Raw genomic sequence first — 26,944 nt, 5'->3', positions numbered from 1 at the left:
CAAAATCTAATTATTACGCCTTCAGGTCAAGCACTGTCTGGCGAAAACAAGATACCGCTCATCAACCTGATCCAGAGTACACAGGACCTCAGACTGGGGTGAAGATTCATCTTTCAGCATGACAATAACCCAAAGCACACAGCCAAAACAACGGTGGATTGGCTTTGGGACAAGTCTTTAAATGACCTTAAGTGTCTCAGCCAAAGCCTGAACTAGAATCCCATTGAACATCTTTGGGGAGACCAGTAGACTGCAGGTCACCTACACTCCCATCCAATCGGACAGAGTTTGTGACCATCTACAAGGAAGGTAGGAAGAAAAATTGGCACAAATCTCATAAAATGTCATTTTGTATTCGTTATGGTTTAGGGTGGGAAGAATAGTACTGAGAGTGTTTAAAGCGAGTATGAGGAGACTTAATTTCAATGCAAACTGAAAGACAGAGAATATTTCAGGCACTTGAAACAATTTTGTTGAAAAATTATATTTGAGACATCAACTGAAAACAGTAACTGCAAATGTCTACAGTGTATTTTTGCTTGTATTTGTGCTAATGGTACATTAAAATGTTTACATATTACCTCTTTAAATTAGCTTTTAATTTCACATCATATTACATAATTATATTGTAAAATATTGTGTGCCGAATTTGCACACCATGTGCACATTAAGGACACTAACACAGTCGATACAGAGCTGTAACATAAAAGATTACAAACAAGCACACGGTTTGTGAAATCATCAACTATACAACTTTGATAATGTAGTAATGTAACAATGAGGTAAAACAGATTAAGTGTATTATACATTTGCATGTGCAGAGGTTAAATAAGAGCAACAGCAACAAAAGTACCATAATCTATCCAGATTTTAAAGCAGTCTTTTTATTTTAGTAAAATATCAAAACAACAATGTTAATTATTTCCAGTGAATCTCGTATACAGGACATAAAGGGTAAAAGACAGACCCTGAAGAACAGAAAAAGAACATGGGTTCAAATGCTAGCATTTAATAGATGATTTTATCAGTTGCCTTGGTAACAAGATAATGGACCTCTAATAATTTGTCTAGTCTCCTGTGCTGCAAAGACTATTGAAAATATGCTGCAGACTGTCGATTCCTACTGTGTTATGGTCAACAACAAAAAAACTTGTAATAGGTTTACATGTTTGCATTAGGGAACTCTAATGGAAAACGACTGATTGGGATGTCCTGACCTACTGTGATGGAACCGCTTGCCAGCCATGGGTACCCTATGTCAGTGTAACATGCTGTCAGGGGAGGCTGGTGGAGGGAAGGACACCTACCTATTTCTGGAACAGAACAAAACGCATCAGTCTCAAAAACATGTTTCTGATAGCCACTACATTCAGCTGGTCCTCTGATTTAAAGCATCACCAGCCACCACTGCTGTGTGTGGTGACTCACAGGATTATGGAAGGATAGTTTCACAACTGAGTATTTCTTTCTAAGATACGTGTGTAGCAGTAATGAGTCTGATAAACGTCCCCGCCTCAGATTCCTCTCATCTCTCCCACACTCCACTCCTTGCGCCTCAGTCTCTCTCCTCAGAAGGCGTAAGGTCCGACAAAGACAGATAGTCGTAGGGCAGAGCTGGTCTTATAGCTCCTGAGGGGGTTGACTGAAACCATCTCCAGCTCCAGAGTGTACTCCTTGGGCCCGGTTATGGCACGGGCCAGAACCAGCATGGCACTGATGTTGTTTATTTGCTGTGAAAAGACAGAAGGGGGTGTAGTGTAAGTAAACGGGCAGAACCGAATCATCATTTGAACTTGGTGTTCTGTCTTCAGGACCAGAGTTTCTTGTTCCCCTTCCACTGTAACAGGTGGTGTTGGATGTTAGGTCTTGAATGTTTTGGGGTGTAAGCCCTGGCTGCCATTCTGCCTTCTGTTCCGCTGAGTTTCAAATGATGGAAAAGAGCCTCCCATAGCTATTGACTGTCCGTGTCATGCTTGGTTGTTATGCTGCCTAACATACATATATACACCTGTAACTGTATGACAAGTTCTGAAAAACGATTAGAAATAGCTAGACTGGCTGTTGTTGTGGTTAGGTTTACGTTTGTCTAATGTTACCACATACATTAAGTATGTTTGGAAAAAGTCAGCTGTAGCTTTCTGTCTTGAGTCAGAAAGCATTTGTAGTGAATGAGTTAACACTCATTAGCAAGTAAGCAGGTAACAGACATGTCTGTATCTCTAGCAGGTTTATAACAGACATATCTGTATCTCTAGCAGGTTTATAACAGACATCTCTGTATCTCTAGAAGGTTTAGAACAGACATCTCTGTATCTCTAGCAGGTTTAGAACAGACATCTCTGTATCTCTAGCAGGTTTAGAACAGACATCTCTGTATCTCTAGCAGGTTTAGAACAGACATCTCTGTATCTCTAGCAGGTTTAGAACAGACATCTCTGTATCTCTAGCAGGTTTAGAACATCTCTGTATCTCTAGCAGGTTTATAACATCTCTGTATCATTGTCATGGGTATATTGGAACTGCAGCCAGTCCATCTTGTGTAATATGCAAACATTCTAGACATTGTGTGTTGTCCATGTTTAGGGGTGTGAAATGTAGAGACCATGTTTAGCTAGGATTGGGAAATGTTCTCATACTGAATCGGTCTCCTTTACCTTCGGGAATTACCACACCTACTGTGTTTCTGGTGTACTGGATACTCCCAGAGAGACCAGTGTCTCCCACGCACTCACCCGTATGTAGAATTCCCCATTGTCATCCCCGGAGCGAATGCGGAAGGTGTTGTAGGCTCCAGGGTAGACGCTGGTGGCCTGGATCTGGAAGATGTCAGAGGGGACGGATCGTTCTGAAGTGATGCTCATGTAGCGTTGGACGATGGAGAATGGGAGTTCACGACACTCTGGCTTGATGACTGGGCAAACACAGCGACTATAAAGGGGGGGGGGACACACTCAACATAAACCTCTCCAGTGTTTTAAGTATGCCTTTAAGCTCAGTAAGTGCATATTGTGCTGAGGTGTGAGACCGCTGTACCCGTTTGTGTGGGTGAGATGAGTGTGTGAAAATGTGTGTGTGGGTGTGTATGTAACACCTGCGTGCGCTACAGGTGTGTGTGTGTGTGTGTGAATGTACAGTCCTCACTTGTCTGACACCTGGACATAGGGCTCTTGGCAGCGGTTGTGGTCTGTGCAGTGATAACCCCCATGGATGTTAACACAGGTCTGGCCCTCCTCACACTGGTGTGTGCCTGTCTCACATTCATTCACATCTGGAGGGGGAGGGGGGGGGGGGCGCGGACGATACAAACAAGGCTCCTCTTACTACCTCACCTCAACAAATACAGGAACCCCGGTAATACCTAGCCTGTTCTAACCATGTTTACCTTGGCAGAGTCTGGTGCCCAGTAGCTGGTATCCCTCGGGACAGATGCAGGAGAACCTCCCCGGCTCGTTGGCACACTGATGCTGGCACATGTAACTGGAGTAGCTACACTCATCTATATCTGCAGGGGGACAGGGAGAGACGGAACCAGAGGCAGAGTTCCAGAGACAGAAAAACAGTCAAAGGCCCAAAGACCACAGACCAGCAGTAAGAGCAATGGACAGACAGACAGTGGTGAATAAAAGGCCCTGTACCATTGCATATGAAGCCATCTGGTCCCAACTCATAGCCCTGTTCACAGCGACAGAGGAAGCTTCCATACGTGTTGTAGCATCTCTGCTGACAGGGGGCGCCCATGTCACACTCATTCACATCTGTTGCAAGTCAGAGAGATGCCATGAGTGATAAACGGAAGGTGTTGTAACATGTTGTATGGTTTCGTGTTCTGCTTTCACCTTACTCCGTAATCTTATTGTTCACTCATGCAAAGGGACTCACCCACACATGAACGGTTGTTCCCAGCCACCTGAAACCCGGGCTCACACTCGCAAGAGAAAGAGCCAGGTAAGTTCACACAGCGATGCTGACAGTATCTGTATCTGCACTCATCAACGTCTGAGAAGAGAGGGCAGTGGAGATGTTGAATCAAGGGAGAAAAGGAGAGGATGGACAAAGAGCCACAGTAAGAAGCCCCATTAAAGAACACCAAAAAGTGACAGTTGATGTTGCTCTGGACAGTTCTGTCTCACCCACACACTCCAGGCCAATCTTGCTATACCCCTCTGGACATTGGCAGCTGTAGGTTCCCACAGTGTTAAGGCACTGCTGACTGGGCTGGCAGTCATGAAGGTCCAGTATACACTCATCCACGTCTGAGAATGCACACGCACCCGCACACACACACCCGCACACACACACACACACACACACACACACACACACACACACACACACGTACAACCGATGAGTCAACTGAACAATGAGAGGTGTCCATGTTACACCAAATCGTTTCGCCCCGAAAACCCCTCTTTCCTCTTTCACAGGCGACACACTGACTGGGCTCCCACAAATAAACCGACACGTACACATCCACACTCCCATCCCACTGTCCGTCCAGGCTTGTGACTCACCCACGCAGCTCTCCCCCTGGACCTGGTAGCCCACTGGGCACGAGCCGAAGGCCTCGTTGGACTGAGGCGGCGGGCCGGCGGGCGCCTGACTGGAGGGCTCAGGGGCGGTGATGACCGATGCGGAGCGCGGGAGACACAGGTAACCGCCGTAGTGGTTGAAACACTTCATCTCTCCCTGGCAGGGTTCGGCGATGGTCACGCACTCGTTGATGTCTGAGGGAGAAGCGGGACATGGGATCACAGCCACGGCGGCAGAACGTTTTCTCACACACGCCCCTTTCTCTGTAACATCACAACCAAAATGAATCCACCCACCTTTACAGTGCTGACTCTGTACATCCCACTCATAACCATCTGTGCACTCCTGAGAGAGAGACAGAGAGAGAGAGAGAGACAGACACAGAGAGAGAGACAGACACAGAGAGAGAGACAGAGAGAGAGATTTCAGTGTTGACTGCACTAGTGCCAGAACGTGAGTGCACAGGAAGAATGTTACAACAGGGATATAGACACATGACAAAGGAATGGACACTTATCAAGAAATGTTTGATTCACCCTTACCGTGAGGCTGTCCCCTTCAGGAGGAGTCTGAGACATTGTACCCTGGAGGAGAGAAAGACTGACAAACAACACCAACGTTCCCCGCATCCTGACTCCTACACAACAACGTGCAGTTTGACAAACGCTGACCAACGGACAAACACTGCTGAGCCACTCAGTCCCAAATGTGCCCAGACACCTCTGGCAAGTACAGACCAACCACCCAGAGAGGGGACGCTAGGGCAGAATCTGTCAGAGAGAGAGACAGAAAGATAGAAAGTGAGAAAACTAGAGATTAAGGATGACTGACAGACATTAACAAGTGTATCGTGCCCATCTCGGGGTTGTTCTCGCCACATTCAGCTTCTCCCATGTGGTGAACCGAAGACAACTGAGTTACGTCAAATAGATGAATGTGGGCCCATGCTTTTTAATCGGCTGAACTAATGGTCACACTGACAGGCAGGATAAACTGCCCCTTGGCCTCATGCTGGAGTTATGTACAGTATGTGTGGAGCTGGCCAAAAAGGCATGTAAAAGAAAACAGGTCCCAGCCTCATAATGACGGTGTATTTCCTAACTTGTTGCCACATTCCATAAAACCCTCTGTGTTCAGAGTGGATGATTGTACCCAGACAGGCACTTGCTGATATTGGCAAATAACCACATCTCCACTCGAAGATTAAAGCAATTACTTTAGCTCAGAGAGGACAGCGACCTCCTTTCCTGAATTCCACAGGACCCCAGGATAACGTTTCCGCAGTTCTGACCTCAATGATCCAGGAGGGCACAGGTACAGGCATCACATAAAGCTGTGCTTAACTGGATTCGGTTAGCAGCTGTAGTACATTTTTCCAGAGGTCTTATTATTGTGCAATAATGTAAGACTGACTTGAGCATAATATTAAACCCTTGCCAAAGTCAAGTGTGGAAATGTAAACCTGCTGTTACTGTTCTTGGCACACGACAGGCGATGTCAGATGTAAATTCTCATTTCAAAACTTTGTTTGGTTAAGAGGAGTTTGTATTATTTCAGACAAGCATGGCAGAACCTGCGCAGTAGTAGATACTGTACTCTGAAAGCCTGAAAGATGGTGTTGCAACTTACAGTCAGAGGTGTTTCTAGATCAGAGTTCTTTACACATATGCATTACAAGAAGTTATAAGATACTGAAACACTTCAGACATAAATATCAGCAGGTTAAAATATTTTAAAAGGACACTCACTGAGCACACTTCTTCTGGTCCACAATTCAAAACAGTTTCTTTACAGCCAGCCACAGGTTATGCTCACAGAAAATGTTCCTCAAGCCTGTTAGACTGCAGGTAGTACAGTAGTAGAACCGTTAGGGTTAAATCCTTGTACACTAGTTAGTAGACAAGTAGAATAGTTAATCCTGCTTATATTTCTCTGTCTTGGTGATTTACAGGTCCTGTCTTCAACTCTCCGTCCTGCTGCCACAATGGGACGTAGAGCGGCAGATTGAGCCAGTGTGAAAGTGTTTATGCAAATGACATTCTTGTGGAAAAAACAGGTCTGTGGTAGAGAAAGGAAGGGGGGGGGTGGTAGTACAGCCCCTTCATACCCCCTAAACCACTTCCTTACTGCCCAGCCCTGTGCTTGGCCATCCCTCAACCTCCTGTTCTGACGTATCTGTTCCTCTCACTATCTGGGAGTCCAGTTACACATTCAGTCCATCCATCAACTAGCATTGAATAGAACAATAGCGATGGATTCAATCAAATCCGGTCCTTATCACCCCCAATCTGAATAAAGCCCCCTGACTATTGACCCATACCAGTGAGTCTTATCTGTTTCTCTGCTCCTGGTGTACCTCAGCGTGCCCTTCATCAGTCCCTCCTGGCCCAACCCTCCCCCTCCTCCTCCTCCTTACGACACAGCTGGATATTTACTGTCTGGGAAGGGGGGGGCGGCAAAGGAATGTGGAGAGAAATTAGCGAGCACAAAAAAGGAACAAATTACACATATTAGAGACAGCAGGCCACTTTTTGTTTCTGCAGAACACGTTTGATGTGATGAATCCTGGTATTTATAAGTCCCTGTATTTTGTGTATTTTGAGTGCAAAGGCACTGATGAGTTGGGAAAAGTGAGCTTATTCCAGCGCACATAAACTGTGGGTCCATTCTTCTAGTCCAAGATATCATTAGCAATAGGGACCATATGTCAAGAACATTTTCATGACCATCTGGCGGGAACAGGCAGAAGGGGGTTGACAGCTGTCCCAGTGAAGGGGTTTAATAGGGTAGTAAAGTCTCTGTTCAGACCCAAACCCCCTCCCGGACTACCCTAACAAACTGTAGCCCCCTGCTGTTAAAGTACCCCCTTAAAACACACACATACACACACACACAGCCTCGAAACATACACAGAACATCCGATTAAACAAATATTTGTACTTTATTTAACAGACTAATTGTCAATTGAGTATATTTCTGAAGGAGGAGATTTAAGAGAGCTAGCAACTATTGCTCAAGGAGAGGTGGACCCCACTGGGCTGAGGTAGTTAAGGAAACGCATGAGGACTGAGAATAAAAGTAAAATCACTAAGAATCAGTTAGGAGACGAGGCCCTGGCCGGCCTGCAGGGATCTGGTTATTCATGGTACATTCGGAGGATGCAGCTTCTGATGACGCCCATGTACCTGTCCCAGACCACCTGGCGGCTGAAGGGAGACGAGACGACACCATTTGGTTACCACACTGACAATGGTGGAAACACAGACACACCCAAACACCAAAACAGAAACGAGAATAGCAGCGCGCGCTAACCTGAATGTGCCGAGACCATGGGCGGCGTTGGTGTACTGAGTGAGGAAGAGTGTGACCTCCCCTAGGGTCCATCTATCACAACGACAGGGCTCTATGACCTGTAAGGAGATTGGGGTACACAAGACTGTCAGCAAGATGAAAAGGACTGGGGGAAAGCCACAGAGAGGTAAAAAGGAGGACCATTGAATCTTCAGGGATGTAGTCACGTGTGACCATTGCTGAGGAGATAAAAAGTGAGCCTCGGTAACACTCTGAATCAAGGTATCGTTTCAATGCGGTGAGCCGATGACCAAAAGCCCTTATTGAATTGACATGACGCACTGACTGAATGAGCAAAAACTAGTTTTTATTTCAAACGGAATACAATACCAATAAGATGACCACTAACACTAGCTAGATCAATACATTAGCAGACAAGCTTAACATGATGTATGATTTATTTCTACAATCTAGCATGTTAAAAAAGTGTGGGGCACTACCAACTTCAGAAACGTGATAAAAGGTAACTGCATATATGTAATAAAAGGTTTATTTGCTATTAAAGGTGTACCTTCTCCACAAGGTCGATGAATAAATCCCTGACATCTTTGGTATGTGTGAGTTTAGATGCGAGGTTTATCAGCGCTCTAGAAAGATTCTGTGTGTAGAGAGAGTGACAGAAAAAAAAAAAGCTATAAAAATAATGATTACAACCTAAAACAAAATCAAGTTCTTTCCATTTTGTCCTGTTTCAGTGAGGGAAGAGATTAGGGATGTTAATCTCAATCTGAACAGGGATCAAACTGTTGAAATTTAACACTATTCAATTCCTATTACACAGTTATTCCATACATCTTTCATACACCCATGCTATTTTAACCAAAACATGAACCACTATGTTGACACTGAGTTGTAACGGACTATTATTTCCCACAGTATTTCACTTCTGGTTTAAATAAACTGATATCTACATGACATCTTACTTTTTTTTTTGTCATTAAAAAGCTCTTTCACTCACTTTAAAGTTAGCCTCCATCAACCTGTAGACCTTGATCTTTCCTCGCAGAGCAGCACACACCAGGCTGAGACAGTGACAGAGGAGAGAAGGCCACCAGCGGGGCGACCAGCAGAGACGTCAATGGCTCGATCGTTTCCCAAAGGTTTCAGCGTTAACACACACCAGCCCTTCCACACAGGGCTCCCCCTTCTTACACTTTATGTTGGTCCAGCATGTTTTTGTCATTAACCAGAACCTTGAGATCTTTCAGTTCATGTAGAAACTCTTTCTCCAGGTCAACATCCATATCCTCCACCATGCTATCTGCGGAGAGAGTGAGAGAAAAACAAATAGAATGCGGTGCCAACCTACAGTCCCTAGAGTGAGCTGAGACAAGGCAGCCCTTCACCCATGCTAATGTGACATCCACCCAAGCCAATTTGCCCTGCCCACTGCAGGACTCCTGGGCACTTACGGCATGCTGCGACCAGGATTTGAACTCCAGGCCACAACGATGCGGCTGTTCTGTGAGGCAACATGTTAAGTGCATTTCATACTAAATGTACCAGCGTTCAGGATACTTGGGTGCCTTCAATAACTGGTCAGATCTACAGAGATGTAGCTCACCCACTGCTCCTGTTGTCCAGTACTGGATAAGCTGGCTTGCACAGTAGGCAAAATCCTGGAAAGAGAGGTACTGTAGCTTTCGCTTTCCCGTCTCAAAACGACTGTTTGCGAAGAACACAATGGCAGCATAGTCCCTGGAGAGATGGAGACATGTGAGAGGGTGGGATAGTACGTTAGAAGGCCTGAACCCAAAGGCCACAAACAGGAATCAATCCTTTTGCAGCTATCATTCTAGGCAACTAGGTTAGAAAAGAAGACACATTGTTTACTCAGGAACACACAGGTGTGCTATTCCCTGTGATAAAGCTGCATTTTCTATACACATGGGTGGCAGATCTGTTACTCCACTCTCCTTCCTCTCTGGTCCTTGACTCTATTCCTGTATGCACCTTGCCTGTGTGTCAGTGAGCAAGAAGTGATGCTGTATGTTCTCCACTAGGGGGCCCTTGAGGTCCTCCACCACTTTGAACACCCGCTTGAAATTGTCAAACTAGAGACAGAGAAAGACAAAGACAGAGATGTGCCGTATGTTGGTAGGCTCTATATTCGATTACTTAAGTATTTGTTATTACGACCTCCCTCTACAGGTCTGATGTCCTGTCAGGCAAATCCCACTGCATGACAGTGCTTAAACTGGACAGATAATTCAATTGCAGTGTTGTGATGTCTACAGTCCTGAACTGTCCTTCTGCATTTAAGCTGCTCCTGAATTAACAGTTCTTGTCACGCTGGGAGATGTGTGGTAATACACATGTCAGACTATGTGAAAGTAGCCCTGCTCAGACAGAGGCGGGTTAGTTGCACCTGTCTCCTGCAGCTCTTCAGCGTTATCCCGGTTTTAGAGCTGATGTCATCCAGGTCCTTTTTGGTCCCTTTGGAGAGCTTCTTCCCCAGCACCTCTCGGGCAAACACACTGTCAAACTCATAGTACCTGTAGAAAATAATCTCTGTCTGGTTAACTCATAGTACCTGTAGAAAATAACCTCCGTCTGGTTAACTCATAGTACCTGTAGAAAAGAACCTCCGTCTGGTTAACTCATAGTACCTGTAGAAAAGAACCTCCGTCTGGTTAACTCATAGTACTTGTAGAAAATAACCTCCGTCTGGTTAACTCATAGTACCTGTAGAAAATAACCTCCGTCTGGTTAACTCATAGTACCTGTAGAAAAGAGCCTCCGTCTGGTTAACTCATAGTACTTGTAGAAAAGAACCTCCATCTGGTTAATTCATAGTATCTGTAGAAAAGAACCAACGTCTGGTTAACTCATCGTACTTGTAGAAAATAACCTCTGTCTGGTTAACTCATAGTACCTGTAGAAAAGAACCAACGTCTGGTTAACTCCTTTATCACCAACTCTATAACATCAGATATGGCAAGTTAGCCCTAATATATACACATACATACATACATACACACAATATTTGTATAATCTTGTATCCATTTATAAGTTTGCAAAATGTAAGGATAACACTAACACACATTCTAATTTCCAAACAATGACCTGGGAATAACTACGGCCTCGCTGTCTTGCTCAAACATTTTTGATGTTTTACCTTGTCAGCTTGTTTGACGTTTTACCTTGTCGGTTAGGGGGTTCAATCTAAAGACTTTAGTTTACTGGTGAGATGCTCCAACTGCTAGGTAATCTCCCCCTTTGCAACTGGACCTATGTTTTTCTCTGGGTTTGCATAAAGTATGGTCTTTGGCACGGGGAACAATAAAGATAAATGGAATTGAACACACACTTTTCAATGAGCATTCTCTGGTGCTGGCTTGGGATCTGGAAGAGCAGCTGATTGGCCAGCTTGGTGGGAGAGTGTAAGAGACGCTCACACAGCTGGAAGGTTCTGAACTGGTCCATGGTGTCGCTCATCAGAACCTCAGCATTGGCCTCACACTCCAGTAATGCCCCCTGATCCATTCTCGCCTTCACCGCTTCCCTCACTGGGAGATAAACCAGGTAGACATGACAGACAATGACTTGTCACCACATCTGTGTCACTCCAAAGTCTCAAAAAAGGATCAACACCAACCTGTGAGGCCGTCCAACCAAAGCTGATATATGTCCATATCCATGATGGTTGTGTTTCCCACAAACACATCCAGTACCATAGACATCTTGTAGGCTAATAAGGAACAATAAGGAACTGCAGAGAGTTCAGTTAAGAATGACTGTTAGCTAAAAACAGTCCACACAACTAGAATAACAGCCTACTTACACGATACCTTACAGAAGCATTCACTATTTATAGACTGAAAAGTTGATCAACTGAGAGTTGTTTCTAGGTGAAGTCCGGAACCAATGAACCATTTAAAAGGGTATTGACACCTCGACGATTACTATGCCACATAAGGTAAAAACAATCATGACAGTTTACCTTTGAGCAGGTGTTATGTATCCGTAAAGTCAAGGGGACAGGGTAGCCAACAAATAACACTGCAGCATGCACGATTAGTTCGGGTAAACAGCATTTGCGAACGCGTATTATTGCGCAATAAAAACGTCGGGTTCTGCACAAAATTCGGGTAAACAGATTTTTACATTCGCATAAACCTGCAATCAAAATAACACAAAAACCTCCACAGAATCACTAAAACCTTTTAACTGTAATTAAAAACTAAAATGGAAGACGTCCAATGAGTCGCTAGCAAATAAATTGTGTATCCTCTTAAAATCCACTATAGAAAGCGAAACTTTGTTTTCCCTTCACGGGATGTGTCGGGAGGTCTGTAGAGAATAGATTCGGTATGAGGAAATTCACTGCCCTCTACTGCCATGGAGAATATATCTTCCCTTATTGTTTTGATGTCTTTGAAGCCATTAGTTAATTGCCCTTTAGATCCAATATAATTCACATTGTTCATTAAAGGACCAAAACACTACAGTTTTTAAAATACAACTGGACCAGGTATTCGAAGGAAAATGTCACACTCATGACGTGTACAGTCACTAGTGTTGAAATGAAGACAATTCTTGACCTGAAATTATCAATTGTTTTGAGCTAACGTAGTGCTGCAATTGAGCAACATTCGTATGTAAACAGGTGAATTTGGGATTGTCTGTAATAACAATACAATCGAGGTCAATATGCCTGTTTAATTTTGACACTTTATGTCGGCATAATCTCTGTAGGCTATATATTTCCTATGGGACTGAAGCTGAGCATTTCCCCTCTGCCACAAATATGCATTTTATCCTTTTCCCAAAAAATAATGATCGTTTCTGAAGACTCGACTTTGAGCGCCACTGTGGCCAAAGTGAGAAAATGCAGTATTTCTTACATCAATAGTGGTGACGAATATGGTCTTCTTAGTAACTGGATTTTTTTTACCAGCCATTTTATCCGCGTTTTAGAAGAGGCATCGGTACAAATCTTATAATAAGCTACTGCAGTTGTAGGCCACATACAATGATTGTTTCACTTATTTTCTCCAAAATGACAGAGGCATTGTGGCGAAAGGGTTGTTTTGAAAAATACATCTTCCGTAGCGCTGATGATGAGGGCATCATGGAAAAATGAGAACATTTTAAAGCATCACCTTGCAAGATTTCTATGACCTGTTTTATTAATGTTTATTTTTTAGCAAACAGGCAGTTTGAACCGCATTTGCATGACGCCAGGAATACAGTAAATGTAGAAAATGTGCAGCAACAGCGAGATTGACTGCCAAGAGCTCTCTAAAATGTCCGACGAGGACTTGTTATCATTCTGCAAAAAAGACATCTTGGCCCGTTTACGCAAAGAGGAGGCCAAGAAGATGACAGCCCTCATACAGCGAGGACGATTAATTAAAGAGGTTAATAAACAGCTACAGGAGCATTTAAACGAAATCAGGGAACTCAAAGTAGTCAATAACAGGCTTCAGGAGGAGAACCAAGAACTGCGAGAATTATGTAGTTTCTTGGATGACGACCGAATGAAAGTAAAAACACTTTCGCGAGAGTGGCAACTTTTTGGACACCACGCCGCAAAAGTGATGCGCAAGGACTTGGGTGGACATCTGAAAAAGCTGGCTGATTTGGAACGGGTGCAAGACGGATTGGTAAAGGAGAATTTTGATCTCAAGGAACTGTGTCTTGTTCTGGAGGAGGGTTTGTGTGTCAACAGAGGAGATTCCAGTCCTGGCGGCTCGTCCGAGTTGAGTTTACAGTATTTGGTTGCCCGGGACATTGGAGACGGAAGTTCCAGCACTGGGAGCATCGGTAGTCCAGATCCTCTACTTCTAGTGTGTTCTCCAGAATAATGTGAGAGTGTCAACAAGCTCCTTCAGACAAATGTAGCATGTTGTTAAGTTCACTTCAGGGCAAATATGACTAGGTTCTTTGCTATTTAATAGTCTCCTGAACATATTATCGCGTACATGATGTAACGGGAGCTGACCATGGTGCTGAAATAAGACATTTTGTCTATCCACAGTACATCCCTGGCTGCTTCATCTCTTGTTTCATATTGACTGTACATTGGAGTATTTTACATTAGTCAGTTTCTATAATTACGTTGCATTGCACATTCCCTAATACAGTTCTATGTATTCCAGCCGTTTATTACCCCACCATTCAATAATACAGTACACTTCTTCATCTGCATATAAAATCATTATCTATCAATCTCTGTAGCCTGTTTAGCTATTTATGTTGTATACTCCATTCATAGCCTGATTTCTGTATTTCTAAGACCTAATAATGCACTGAATTGTCCAAACTATTAGACTTAATTGTGAAGTGTATATCCTGTTTTGATTAAAATAGTATGCGGATGAGAAAACCTTTGTACTCTTATTTTTTCATATTGTTTCATAACACTTATTTGGATATAATATAAACAAAACACACTCCAAGCATGAATTATTGATCCTGGAACAAGGCTGCCTTATCACTGCAGCCAACATTGCAAGTGACTGTTGAATTCAACTGAAACTGAACCAGTCTACAAACGACCTTGCATCATAAATAACTACTAATCAGAATTTGAATACAAGACAGTAGTCACAATTGACACAGACCACATGACATTGGCTGCAATGTTCAACAAGCACATTGTGTTATCTTCACTCTAAGTTCAGTGAGAGGGGGGTCAAACAAATGTGAAGGGAATATTGTCCTCTGCTCTCAATATAGGTGCTTGGGGAATTAGCTCAAATATGAACATACTATAAAATGCAGCTTTCAGTGACAATTTCCAGGGACCTCACAATATAATATATTCAGAAATTGTAGGAAATAATAGTATCACCATACTTAGGATAGCATCAACAAGCATAGGATATTATCCCCATACTTAAGATATTACCACCATACCTAGGCGCCCATATAATATATAAAGCAACTCTCACAATTGTGAATGGATTGTGATTCACATGATTGTATGTGTTGTGATTAAAAACTATATATTTATTGTGTCAATCAGGGGTGGGTAGTAACGCGTTAGAAGTAACGCAAATGAGAAAAAGAGTAACGAGTACTTTTGTAGTTACGAGTACTTTTGCAGTTACTTTACTCCGTTACATTTCACATACTCTTAACAATTTTGTCTTCAGTAGTTTGTCAAAAAATATTGAGTTTTTTCGTTGAGGTTGGGTGGGGTGTTCCCTCCCACTCGTTTAAATCTGTGTAGGAGTGCGAGCAGACGTAGTTAATTAACCGACAGGCACCGACATGAAAAGTGGTCAATTGGAGGACGTTGACCGGAGAAATTCAAACCCCTGGCCACAGGTGCATGACATGTTTCCATTTAAATGTAAAATACACAACACATTCATTATGAAATGTTGTCTTTGTATTCCATAAGATGCAACCATCTCTGCTTTCAAAAACACATCATCCAACCTCCACAAGCACATAGAGGTAAGGTTATCTAACCAGCTTGCGCTATTTAGCGAGCTAAATCCTTTTATTAAAGCCATCTTTTTTATTTTATATTGAACTTTTTTGTAATTGAACAAGTACAAGTACAGTACAATGAAATGCAGTAATATATTCTAATGATAATATGATGTAGTGTCTGGCAGGGCAGTGTCTTTAACCTGCGACATTCGGCTCCCCAGGCAGGCACACTACCCACTGCTCCAAATAGGGACATCACCTTTGGAGGGGCGAGTAGTGGCCTTACCAAGGTTGCTATACTACCCCCACCCAACGGGAGAGCGTGTCCTCACGCTTCACTATACCAAGTCCCTCAAGGAGACACACCTCTCTGATGGCCATCCGGGCCAATCCCACTTCTGACATCAATGTAGCGTCTGGCGGGGCAAGGTCTCGACATTCGGCTCCCCTGGCGGGCGCATTACCCACTGCTCCAAATAGGGATATCCCATTTGGAGGAGCGAGTAGTGGCCTTACCAAGGTCGCTACACTAATATTCTAGCTAACTTACAACATATACAAACCCGATTCCAAAAAAGTTGGGACACTGTACAATTGTGAATAAAAACAGAATGCAATGATGTGGAAGTTTCAAATTTCAATATTTTTTTCAGAATACAACATAGATGACATATCCAATGTTTAAACTGAGAAAATGTATCACTTTAAGGGAAAAATAAGTTGACTTTAAATTTCATGGCATCAACACATCTCAAAAAAGTTGGGACAAGGCCATGTTTACCACTGTGTGGCATCCCCTCTTCTTTTTATTACAGACTGCAAATGTCTGGGGACTGAGGAGACAAGTTGCTCAAGTTTATGAATAGGAATGTTGTCCCATTCTTGTGCAATACAGGCTTCTAGATGCACAACTGTCTTAGGTCTTCTTTGTCGCACCTTCCTCTTTATGATGCGCCAAATGTTTTCTATGGGTGAAAGATCTGGACTGCAGGCTGGCCATTTCAGTACCCGGATCTTTCTTCTATGCAGCCATGACATTGTAATTGATGCAGTATGTGGTCTGGCATTGTCATGTTGGAAAATGCAAGGTCTTCCCTGAAAGAGACGACGTCTGGATGGGAGCATATGTTGTTCTAGAACTTGGATATAACTGTCAGCATTGATGGTGCCTTTCCAGATGTGTAGGCTGCCCATGCCACACGCACTCATGCAACCCCATACCATCAAAGATACAGGCTTCTGAACTGAGCGCTGATAACAACTTGGGTTGTCCTTGTCCTCTTTAATCCGGATGACATGGCGTCCCAGTTTTCCAAAATGAACTTCAAATTTTGATTAATCTGACCACAGAACACTTTTCCACTTTGCCACTGTCCATTTTAAATTATCCTTGGCCCAGAGAAAACACCTGCGCTTCTGGATCCTATTTAGATACAGCTTCTTTTTTGACCTATAGAGTTTAAGCCGGCAACGGCGAATGGTATGGTGGATTGTGTTCCTGTATGTGATGCAGTGCCGTCTGAGGGCCTGAAGATCACAGGCATCCAGTATGGTTTTCCGGCCTTGACCCTTACGCACAGAGATATTATGCACTGTAGATGATGATAACTTCAAACTCTTTGCAATTTTTCTCTGAGAAACTCCTTTCTGATATTGCTCCACTATTTTTCGCTGCAGCATTGGGGGAACTGGTGATCCTCTGCCCATCTTGACTTCTGAGAGACACTGCCACTCTGAGAGGCTCTTTTTATACCCAATCATGTTGCCAATTGACATAATAAGTTGCAAATTGGTCCTCCAGCTGTTCCTTATCTGTACATTTAACTTTTCCGGCCTCTTATTGCTACCTGTACCAGCTTTTTTGGAATGTGTAGCTCTCATGAAATCCAAAATGAGCCAATATTTGGCATGACATTACAAAATGTCTCACTTTCAACATTCGATATGTTATCTATATTCTATTGTGAATTAAATATAAGTTTGAGATTTGTAAATTATTCCATTCCTTTTTTACTCACAATTTGTACAGTGTCCCAACTTTTTTGGAATCGGGTTTGTAATAACACTGCAGCTTGTTAGTATATTTGTATTAGTGGTTCATTGGGCTTGTCTTGAACTTTATTTAGTAATACACTTTAGTTAGCAGCAACATACCCAGTCTAGCTGCTTAGCAGCAATTGAAAGCAATTGCTGCTAACCAGCTGGCTTAGTTGCAATGCAGTCAATCATTCCACACCTAAGAACTGACTAGATGTATTGAGCATTACTACACAAGATAAATATTAATTTATTTACCAGTAACATGTATTATGGTCTTAATTTGCAAGAATCTTATTTGCCACACAGATTAATAATAGAAATACAGTATTATTTATTTTTGCTATTTATTTTGTTTTTCTATTCTGCATTACTGTAGGCTGACTCTGGAATACAAATGCCTTGTCGAACATTAAAAATGCAGTTTGCGTTTGTACTTTGTTAAATACGTTTTCCTTGTTGTTACAATGCCGTTAATGTATTGAGCAAAATATGTAACTACTAGTACTGAAGTACTTTTTTGACCAAGTACTCTTTTACTCTGACTTGAGTCGTTTTTTCAGGTGGTACTTCAACTTTTACTTGAGTACATTTTGGGACGAGTAACTGAACTTTTACTTCAGTACAGATTTTCAGTACTCTACCCACCCCTGGTGTCAATGTTCCAAAAAATATTGCCCACCATGTCTGTTGAAAAGGGGCAGGAAGGAGCCATGAGAAAATAACACAATTGCAAATAGTTTACATTGCGATGACCTTTGGCCAACAGATTTAATTGACTCTGATCAACACCATTGCACACATACATTGTTGCTCTGACATAATACTCCATTGACACAGTGTCTGTTCTCTCGACTAATTTAGAATGAACGGTATGCTCCAACAGTAATATCAAACAGTTTAGGATTATTCAACTTGCCTTCTTTGTCCAATAGAAAAAAGAACTTGTAACCTTTAACCCTGAGAGGAATAAAATTGGGTGTCTCCTGTCTGTGGGAATAACAGGCCACTTGTGACAAGGGTACAGTCATTCTCCATCCTTTGTCTGGTCCCAGGGGGGATTGTGTTGAAACAGTGACCATCCTGCCTCCCTTGTGGAGAATCACCTGGCTGACAGAACGGCGGCAGAACAAAGCACTAAGTCCCATGATCCCTCCACCTGAAAGAAATAAGACAGAAATTAACTTTGTAAATGTCATCTTAAAATCACTACTTAATTTCAAATAAATCCCTGATTGGGTCAACTTTTTTGTAAAACAACACTGAAATACACAATGCCTGGCAAAATTAGGCTTGCTGACCAATTCTAAAATGTTACTGAATTACAAATGGTAAATTGAAATGTTGTACTGTTTGATATTTTATTTTCTCATAGGGAATATTAAAATCAATCCTTGTAAGGGGACATTGATTACATTTTTTGTAAGAAAAATATTTTACAAAAATACTAAAAAAATATTGAACACCTGGAATGTCCCTGTTTACACAGATGAAAGTAATTACCCCAATGGCACAATAACCTTTCACTGCCCTCCAACAGTGAACCATTAAATTCACTGCCACATTTTTGGGATAAAAAAAAGCATTGTTGAAGAACCATTGGTCAGTCTGTGAATCTGAAGGAAAATTAAGATCAAAGAGCATTCTACAGAAATTACTAATTAAATTATTTAGATGCATAGATTAGGAAATATATACAAAAAAATATGCAAGGGTTTGGAAATCCCAGAAAGCACAGTTGGATTTATACTGAGAAAGCTGAAGCTGTATCGTCACCCAGGCACTGCCAAGAACAGGCCATCCCTCAAAACTCAGCGCCCAAACAAGAAGGAGACTTGTGATAGAAGCCACAGAGGCCAACAATTACTGCGACGTAGCTACAGAGGTGTCAATCCTCCTCTGTTTTTACACCTTTTGTAACAAAGATTCAACCTTTTGGTCAAGAGTATATAAAGCCCCTTGTAGCCATAAGACTTTGAGCAACCCATCCTGGATTTAGGGTATCTTCTGGGTGTAATTATGTGCTTCCGTGAAACCAAATAAATCTTCATAACCAACTGCTATTTATGTTAAAAACTTCTGATTTTAAATCATATTACTTAGAGGAATTTGTTGAGTTTCAACTCATACCAGCCATAATCAGAAGTATTGTGGTGGCAGCATCATGTTGTGGGGATGCTTCTAATCAACAAGGCCTTACATCTTTTTAATATTGAGGGAAGAAAGGATGAAGCCAAGCACAGTGAAATAGAGCAAGAGAATCTGCTTTGGTACTCTAAAAAACAAAGCTTGCAAGGAATTTCCCCTTGAAGTAGGACAATGATTCCAAGCACAAGGCCAAAATTAACATTAGACTAACTCAAACTGACAAATTAAAGGAGAAAATAACTTAGTGTCTCTGTAAAGTGTTAGGCCACCACTAGCCACCAGAACCATTCAGCGACCCCTCATTCCTTGTGAATGGGGGCATTGTCATCCTGGCAGAGACCATAACTTTGTAATGATTTGCAGTGACCCTTCCCTCTAACGGGACAAGTGGACACAAAAATCAATGTCACCTCACAATCATTTATTTTGAGTGTTGGTATTTTATGAAGTACTGATCAAAACAAAATGTTATGTACTATTTGTAATTCAGTGAAATTCAAGTGCTTTCAATGCCTTTGCAATGCACTGTATATTTTTATACTGAGGCTCCTTTGCGTTCTGAGTTATTTTTGCTTTTTGAGGTTGGTTTGGCATCAGCTTGATTATATACAAAAAATATTAAGAAATTTCATATTGATATTAAATGTATTATTTAAATTATTTCAGTTAAATTAAATTATTTCGGTTTGGTGGTGCCCATTACTGCAACATGTATCACTTAGACCTAAGTTACCCATGAAATTTAAACATTGGCAGATAACTGCTGAACTCCCAGTTACCATCCATGACCAAATGGCCAAACTGGTCATCAGAAGGCATCAGCAAATTAACATGAGAGTCATAGATTTCTTTGCATTAATTTAATGATTTTTATTTAAATAGTCAGCCATCATCTCTGCTCACATTAGCAGGTAGACAGCCACCAGGTAGACAACCATGAAATGTTATCGGCCTGCTCCCTCACCTACTCACTATCCTCAATTATCTAGGCTAGTGACTAACTGGCTACCAATTGAAGTACTGCAGGTGTTTCGAGAAAACCCTGATTTGTTTTTACAGTGATACAGTAAGACCAAGGATGCTTCACACAAGGAGTTTCCTTGGGTGCAGTCTAGAATTTGCTAATATCTTTCTGTTTTAATTGTGTCAGGCAAATTGATGCACATTAGTCATGTTTTTGGCTGGTTTCCTTCAACAACCTGTTACTGGACATAGGCATTTTAAGGATACATCGCATGGTGTATGGAGAAGAGACCTGCAATTTAGAAATGTTCCGCTACAATGTCAGTTACTGGCTAAATACAGCTGCTAGAATGTTTACTAACTCCAACACATTTCATCATGTAACTCCATAACAATCACTTGGACTGCACAGAGCCTTGAATACAGTCACACAAGTAGTTACAGAGATGATTCTCCACTCACAAAGGCAACCATCAGCTAATACCATCAGTATTACTTAAAATGTCCACATACCAATAACAAGGCATGCCACTGTGAATCCATATCTCCAAGCATTAGATCCCAGGTTCATATCGAAACTCCAAAGTCCTGCCAAGCCAGTAGTGGAGACCTTTCTCCCTTCAGAACCCTTTTCTGTAGTGTCTCGAAGACCAGTAAAGGCGAAGTGGGCCAGATATGTCCAGAAAATAAACTGACCACCCCCGAAGATTGCCAGAAGGCGAAAGAACTTTGTTCGGTCGTGCTCAAAGAGAATCACGTCTTTTGCTACTGTTGCTGATGTAGACAAAGAGCGCAAATGTGGCACCTTTTGTCGTGTTTCTTTTATAAGATGATCATGAAAATAGCGTCTCTGTACATTTGCTCTGGAGCGGGTGGATGATAGCAGACCAAAACACGACTTATCGGATGCCCATATAACCCATTCTCTTTCCTTGGTGTATGCAGCTCTTATACGGCTGCTTAGCTTGCTATTGTTTATCCCAGTGCACATCGACGAACGTGTAGGCCTTTGTGATAATGCATGGCTGAGTCTCGGTGTCACCTTGCTGATGTTTGGCAATCGCAAAACATTTGATAGTTGTTGACATGCAAGACTTGACCAACACTCCGATATGCCGCCAAACAAATGCTGTAAACCCATTATTTTTGTCCTTTTTCATTAAACCAGAAATTGTTTACACAAGCTACACATTTCTTGCCGAAATGTAGGGCGCCGCCATGTCTAGAGTTTTAGTGCGGATACTGCATCCGCAAAATTAAAAAGCGTGATGACGTCGGGACAGTTTTAGCGTCTCATTACTAGGTCTAGCTTATAGAGATGGTTTTAGGACGGGTTATTTTTCTTAATTCAGAATATTTCAGTATGTCATTAATCCAGTTCTGCCAACAATATAATGTATAATGAACACACGTTGGGTATTAATAAATACGTCAAGATACGTATTTTGGCAGTATTTGCAAAGCTGGCTAATGCTAAATAATTTTTTAGCTTTGGAGTTCACAACCCTACGCTCTGATAGCTTACTTTGACAAGCGTACCACTATTAGTCCCAATATAGGCTGTAAGAAGACTTGCATGATCAATTATTGCGTTATTGCTTTGTAACCGATGTGGTTCGAAAGCCGTGGTGTATGGTCTTTTTACTGTTATATTTGCGTTGGTAACCGTTTTATTACAGCAATAAGACGTGTAGTATATTGGCAATTTATCACAGCCAAATGTTATGCGCAGTGCCTAAAACAGCCCTTGATTTAGCGATATAGACTGATATGGTCGACGCATTATAATCCCCATAAAGCCAAGCGCCAAATGTGATATGTCCCTTTTCGAATTTCCATGTCCATTTATTCCATGAGGAGTTTTAGAAGGTCAACGTATTTGCTTCAGTTACCTCTACAAAAACGCATTTTTGCTTATATTTAGCCAATATTTATAAAAGTAATCTTGTACTATAGATATTTACACAAATGGCGATGAGGTGTAAGCCTTAACGAAACACAACCTTATTTGAATAGGATCTAAAAATTCCTTATGAAAGAAATTAATGGTGTAAGAACCTAAAGAGACGTATTTTCAGTTGTGCCGCAAGGTTTCATGGAGATTATGACTCATAATATTTCAGTCTATACTGCATTCCCTTCAGCGTTATTGCTTAGAGTCATGCCTTCAATTTATATAGAAAAATGTATCTCTCATCTCATTATTTTGGATGTATGGTAAATATAGTTTTGCGATAAGACAATTAAGCAATGCTTGACATTCCTATTGGCCATTAAGTCAATAACATATAAGGATGCAGCCAAGCAGATGCCAGCCAAATTACAAATATACCAATTAAATGATGCACGTGTGTATATCTTAAAGGATTTGACTAGAATAAGTAATGTTATGAAACGTCTATGTAGACTATCAGAAAGCAAGATGGCGCTATTACCATATTGCTCACAACTGTCAAATCCACTGAGATCACCACAAGTGCAAAGAGTTCAATGTTTAGGGGTCGATTTGGGATTGGACTGCACCCCTCTCTCACACAGTCTGGTCATTCTCGCATGTTGTCTGTCTAGTCATATTTTTACAGCTTTGCGTTGGTTTTAGTCTCTCGTTTATCTCCTGCAGCAAATACTAATCTGTCTTGGTCTACAACGAAATGTATGGCCATATATGGAGATAGATGTCGCGAACCACAGGGTGTGCACCAAGCGCGCATACTGCCGTTCGTCTCCTTATTTGGAAGTGAACATAGCCAACCTACCCACTGCGAATGAATGACTGACGAGAGAGAGAGAGAGAGAGAGAGAGAGGCAGGCAGGGGAGGGATGAAGATACATATCAGTCTCAAATCTGTCAAAATGACAAATAAATTGATAGACAAGGTACATACGTTTAAAAACGTGAATTGCTGTGCACAAACATGTATTTGAGCTAAAGATATTAATAAATCACAATCGTTCAAATTATGCATATACGTCGTATATATCTAACGTATTAACCGGTATGTAACTTACAATTAATTGTATTTTTGAGGGGTTTCTTATAGCCTAGACGTTGGCCTAGGGCAACAAAAAAAATACAATTCCCATGATACATTGGGTCGAAAGTGACACTTGCTCCCTTTGTTCCCACTTATTAGGCGCGTGTCCGGTGACTGGTGTTGTGCGAGCTGAACAAGAAAAAGAACGAACATTTCCTTTTCGACTGACGCTGATACACAAAAGACCGAGCCATGGTAACGTAGCTAACGTTAATATTTGAAATAATGTAGTTAGTACAAATATACGTCTTGAAGTAGATATTATTGGCACATGCGCTTAGTTAACTGGTCAGCTCTTCATGAAAATGTGATTTTATTTCGCACAGTTTTTTCACAATCGATGAGCATTGCCTATATTTTCGGCTGTAGCTAACATTAGCCAACTTGCTAACTAGTAGTAACCCAGGTTTGCAAAGCAGTTATTAGTTAGCCAATAAAAAAGTTAACCCGCTCCCATCACGTTTAACAATTAACGCTTGTTCATGGTCAGAGTTAGCTAGTTATCGCCTAACCTAGCCCTACCTTGGCAGTGGCAGTGACGCTTGCATTTCCTCTAAACCTTGATGAGTTAACACTAACGTTAGCTGGCGCATAACTAAAGTTAGCTAGCAATGCTAACCAGATTGTAAGCAATGTACATTTGTGTTGCTGAGAACTGTAACCAGCAGACAATACTTTTAAATATAACAATTTAAAATTGTTTAAAAAAATTGGCAATTTTGTTTTAACAAGAACATGCTAGAAGTGTCAGAACGGTGCGGCTAACGCATCATCGGCTAACATAGCTAGTACCGGTACTAGCCATCACCCGTTCCAGCGGACCCCACCCTTAGACTAGTACAGTAATGCAAGTATAAGGAAGTGTGGCGTCAAAGGGAACGCTAGTTATCTACCTGGCAATGTTCTTTGAAGATAATGAAATAAGAATGTAGCTATATGGACTTTGCTCAATTTAAAAAAATGTATTGTTAACTGCGTGAGTTCACCTTTTCGTCAATAAGTGAGGATTTGTTTGCTGTAGCAAAAAACTAGCAAGCCATGGAACCATGCCACACATTTCCCTTCTCGCTCGAATTGCGTTTACAAAACGGCACCGTAGAGTTTCTGACGTTAACTCTCAGAGTACACGTTTCTGCTTCAGCACAACCATCATTCGAGTAAATGGACAATGTGCTGTAACCACTGCATTGGTGATGAAATAGGAAATGGGAAGTGTAACTGCCGTTGCAAATTTAAACACGCTGTACTAGTTGACATCCTGTTTAAGTTCTTTGTGAAGTATATTTCCACGTTGGTTATAACATTATTGCGACTTAAACAACTTTTATTTAAATGTTTGATGTCTTGATATATTATTCTCTGGCATTTGTTTTCAAGAACAGGACCCTCATCCTTGACTATACCTATAGTTGGTTTTATGGTAGCCACTCATTGTTTGCTTGGTCACACCTGCTAGATGTCTTATCTATTGACACAACCCTCTTGGGTTCTTTATTTGACTTGTGGGTTTGCAATGAGAGGAAAGAATTGCAGTGCTTTAACCAATCATTATCCAGGCTTGTGTTTGTCGTGATTGACCTAGCTGACATGCTTTGTTTTCTGACATCTAATTCTGCTGTGGACAATGCAGGTGCTAAAGGCTCATTTTGGCATTTATTGGTTTATCAATTAACATCAGAGACAGAAAATCAGGCAGCCTTTTATTATTCCTGATTTTCGGGAATAATTATACCTAAAAATAGGGTTAGAGTTTGCTGATGACACCAGAAATGGGTGATTTGGCCTCAGGTGTACATGATGAATGGAAGACTGTTTTTCTTCCCTAAGGCCTCTGGAGTGACAGTGACCGATGAAGTTATTACAGTCTTCAATGAGATGAAGGTGCGTAAGGCTCAGCCCAACGAGGATGAGAAGAAGAAAAGGAAGAAGGCAGTACTGTTCTGCCTGAGCGAGGACAAGAAGCACATCATCCTGGAAGAGGGCCAGGAGATCCTCACTGGGGATGTGGGTACCACTGTTGAAGACCCTTACCTGCACTTTGTCAAGATGCTGCCCCCAAATGACTGCCGCTACGCCCTCTACGATGCCACCTATGAGACCAAGGAGACCAAGAAAGAGGACCTAGTTTTCATCTTCTGGTTAGTGTCAACTGTTTAGCCATGGGTTTAAAAGTAAATTCAATTGGATCTCAACTAGTTATCAGTGTCAGTATTAAAAGAACATTCCGGTAATCTGGTGTTCCTTCTGTGTCTCAGGGCCCCGGAAAGTGCCCCACTGAAGAGCAAAATGATCTACGCCAGCTCAAAGGATGCCATTAAGAAGAAATTCCCAGGTGAGCAGAATGATTTGGGTTTAAAGATCCCCTATACAAAAGATCCCACCCTGCAACTTTGACCATGAGTATGGTGGTACTGTTTTTTTGTTTGTTAATGTTTAATGTCTTTGCTTTCCAGGTATCAAGCATGAATGGCAAGTGAACGGTTTGGAGGACATCAAAGATAGGCGCACCCTAGCAGAGAAGCTTGGAGGCTCCTCAGTGGTCACCCTTGAAGGGGGACCTGTATAAACCCATTTTTGAGTTTTAACTGCGGCCTACAGGGAAAGGAAAAACAGAATTTAAATTGATGGAGGTATGGCTGTTCATTCCAGAATGAGAAGGAATTGGGTAGGGTTCTAGATTACATAAGTGGGGCCTGGGGGTGGGGGGTTTCTTGTGGGGAGAAATCAAGTATGCTATTTCATGGTTTAAAATTGTGCTTATTCCACTTCTCACATTGAAGAACGTAGACCAGTCTTGAATGATTATTTGTGATGAAGGATTCTGACAACAGATTTGCGTCGTCATTTCCCATATTGGCCTTGCTATTTCCAATCTTATGAAGAATAATAATGTAATGGATGAATATGTGTAAACGATTGCAAGATTGTCCTTGCAATTTCAAATCTGATGAAGAACAATGTGGTTTACATCAAGACATAATGGTTGATGACTTTTTAACCAAGACAAGAGGTTTTGTATCTCACTCATCCAGAGGGGTGTCTGGATCAGGCAGAAGACATGGAAACTGTTCAGAGCTCAGCTATGACCATCCCAGTGGGTAAACATGTCAATTTATGCACACTGTTCACAATTATCTGATGGTAATTCCTTGATTGCCAAATTTGTTATTCTTTACCATGTCAGTAGCTAAAACTAGGTTTATTTTTCATCATGCTTCCTGCGCAATTATTCCAAAACTTGACATTATTCCAGTAAGTTATAATTTCCAAGACATTTGAGCAAACCATCATTGGCTTTTTGCAAAATGCATTCCTTTTTCTCAAAATTTCAGAACCACTTGAACAGGATTGAAAGACAGAGCCAGGGATATGTAGTTATGTGGTTGGCACCAGTTGGAAAAAAAAACCAATGAGAGCAAGTAGTGTGGATGGATATATTGTGGGTGTTTTTGTTTTGTCTCCTTGTCTGAATAAAAATGCACTTAAATTTA

At 41.7% G+C, this 26,944-nt stretch overlaps 5 protein-coding genes across 7 annotated transcripts; 2 read left to right on the top strand and 3 right to left on the bottom strand.

Moving 5' to 3' along the window:
• Nucleotides 1–864: 864 nt before the first annotated feature.
• LOC105028073 (EGF-containing fibulin-like extracellular matrix protein 2) lies at nt 865–5,182 on the bottom strand. Its single transcript, XM_010900536.4, has 10 exons — nt 5,073–5,182; nt 4,827–4,875; nt 4,512–4,724; nt 4,131–4,253; nt 3,880–3,996; nt 3,636–3,755; nt 3,383–3,502; nt 3,142–3,268; nt 2,733–2,928; nt 865–1,730 (listed from the first exon to the last, which is right to left on the bottom strand). The coding sequence occupies exons 1-10, from the start codon at nt 5,157–5,159 to the stop codon at nt 1,569–1,571; spliced, it is 1,314 nt and encodes a 437-aa protein (XP_010898838.1). The 5' UTR covers nt 5,160–5,182; the 3' UTR covers nt 865–1,568.
• Nucleotides 5,183–7,634: 2,452 nt separating this feature from the next.
• LOC105028074 (acidic fibroblast growth factor intracellular-binding protein B) lies at nt 7,635–12,258 on the bottom strand. 3 transcript variants are annotated; one of them, XM_010900538.4, is made up of 11 exons: nt 11,825–12,258; nt 11,480–11,593; nt 11,192–11,390; nt 10,250–10,376; nt 9,835–9,935; nt 9,446–9,579; nt 9,034–9,142; nt 8,840–8,903; nt 8,393–8,479; nt 7,843–7,940; nt 7,635–7,736 (listed from the first exon to the last, which is right to left on the bottom strand). In XM_010900538.4, the coding sequence occupies exons 2-11, from the start codon at nt 11,562–11,564 to the stop codon at nt 7,667–7,669; spliced, it is 1,074 nt and encodes a 357-aa protein (XP_010898840.1). In that variant the 5' UTR covers nt 11,565–11,593; nt 11,825–12,258; the 3' UTR covers nt 7,635–7,666. The 3 variants fall into 3 exon arrangements, with proteins under 3 accessions (XP_010898840.1, XP_019904054.1, XP_010898841.1); XM_020048495.3 differs by having other exon boundaries at nt 11,480–11,572; XM_010900539.4 differs by lacking the exon at nt 8,393–8,479 and having other exon boundaries at nt 11,480–12,258.
• A 200-nt stretch (nt 12,259–12,458) lies between these two features.
• Nucleotides 12,459–14,206, top strand: LOC105028075 (coiled-coil domain-containing protein 85B). The gene has a single exon (XM_010900540.3). The coding sequence runs from the start codon at nt 13,089–13,091 to the stop codon at nt 13,689–13,691; it is 603 nt and encodes a 200-aa protein (XP_010898842.1). The 5' UTR covers nt 12,459–13,088; the 3' UTR covers nt 13,692–14,206.
• A 3,841-nt stretch (nt 14,207–18,047) lies between these two features.
• tmem223 (transmembrane protein 223) lies at nt 18,048–21,684 on the bottom strand. Its single transcript, XM_010900535.4, has 2 exons — nt 20,932–21,684; nt 18,048–18,466 (listed from the first exon to the last, which is right to left on the bottom strand). The coding sequence occupies exons 1-2, from the start codon at nt 21,557–21,559 to the stop codon at nt 18,168–18,170; spliced, it is 927 nt and encodes a 308-aa protein (XP_010898837.1). The 5' UTR covers nt 21,560–21,684; the 3' UTR covers nt 18,048–18,167.
• A 1,862-nt stretch (nt 21,685–23,546) lies between these two features.
• LOC105028071 (cofilin-2-like) lies at nt 23,547–26,944 on the top strand. The gene is made up of 4 exons (XM_010900533.3): nt 23,547–23,648; nt 25,281–25,591; nt 25,709–25,785; nt 25,907–26,944. The coding sequence occupies exons 1-4, from the start codon at nt 23,646–23,648 to the stop codon at nt 26,017–26,019; spliced, it is 504 nt and encodes a 167-aa protein (XP_010898835.1). The 5' UTR covers nt 23,547–23,645; the 3' UTR covers nt 26,020–26,944.

The sequence above is a fragment of the Esox lucius genome, chromosome 7 (genome assembly GCF_011004845.1).
Source record: "Esox lucius isolate fEsoLuc1 chromosome 7, fEsoLuc1.pri, whole genome shotgun sequence".
NCBI lineage: Eukaryota > Metazoa > Chordata > Actinopteri > Esociformes > Esocidae > Esox > Esox lucius.
This window is presented reverse-complemented; position numbering and strand designations above follow the sequence as displayed.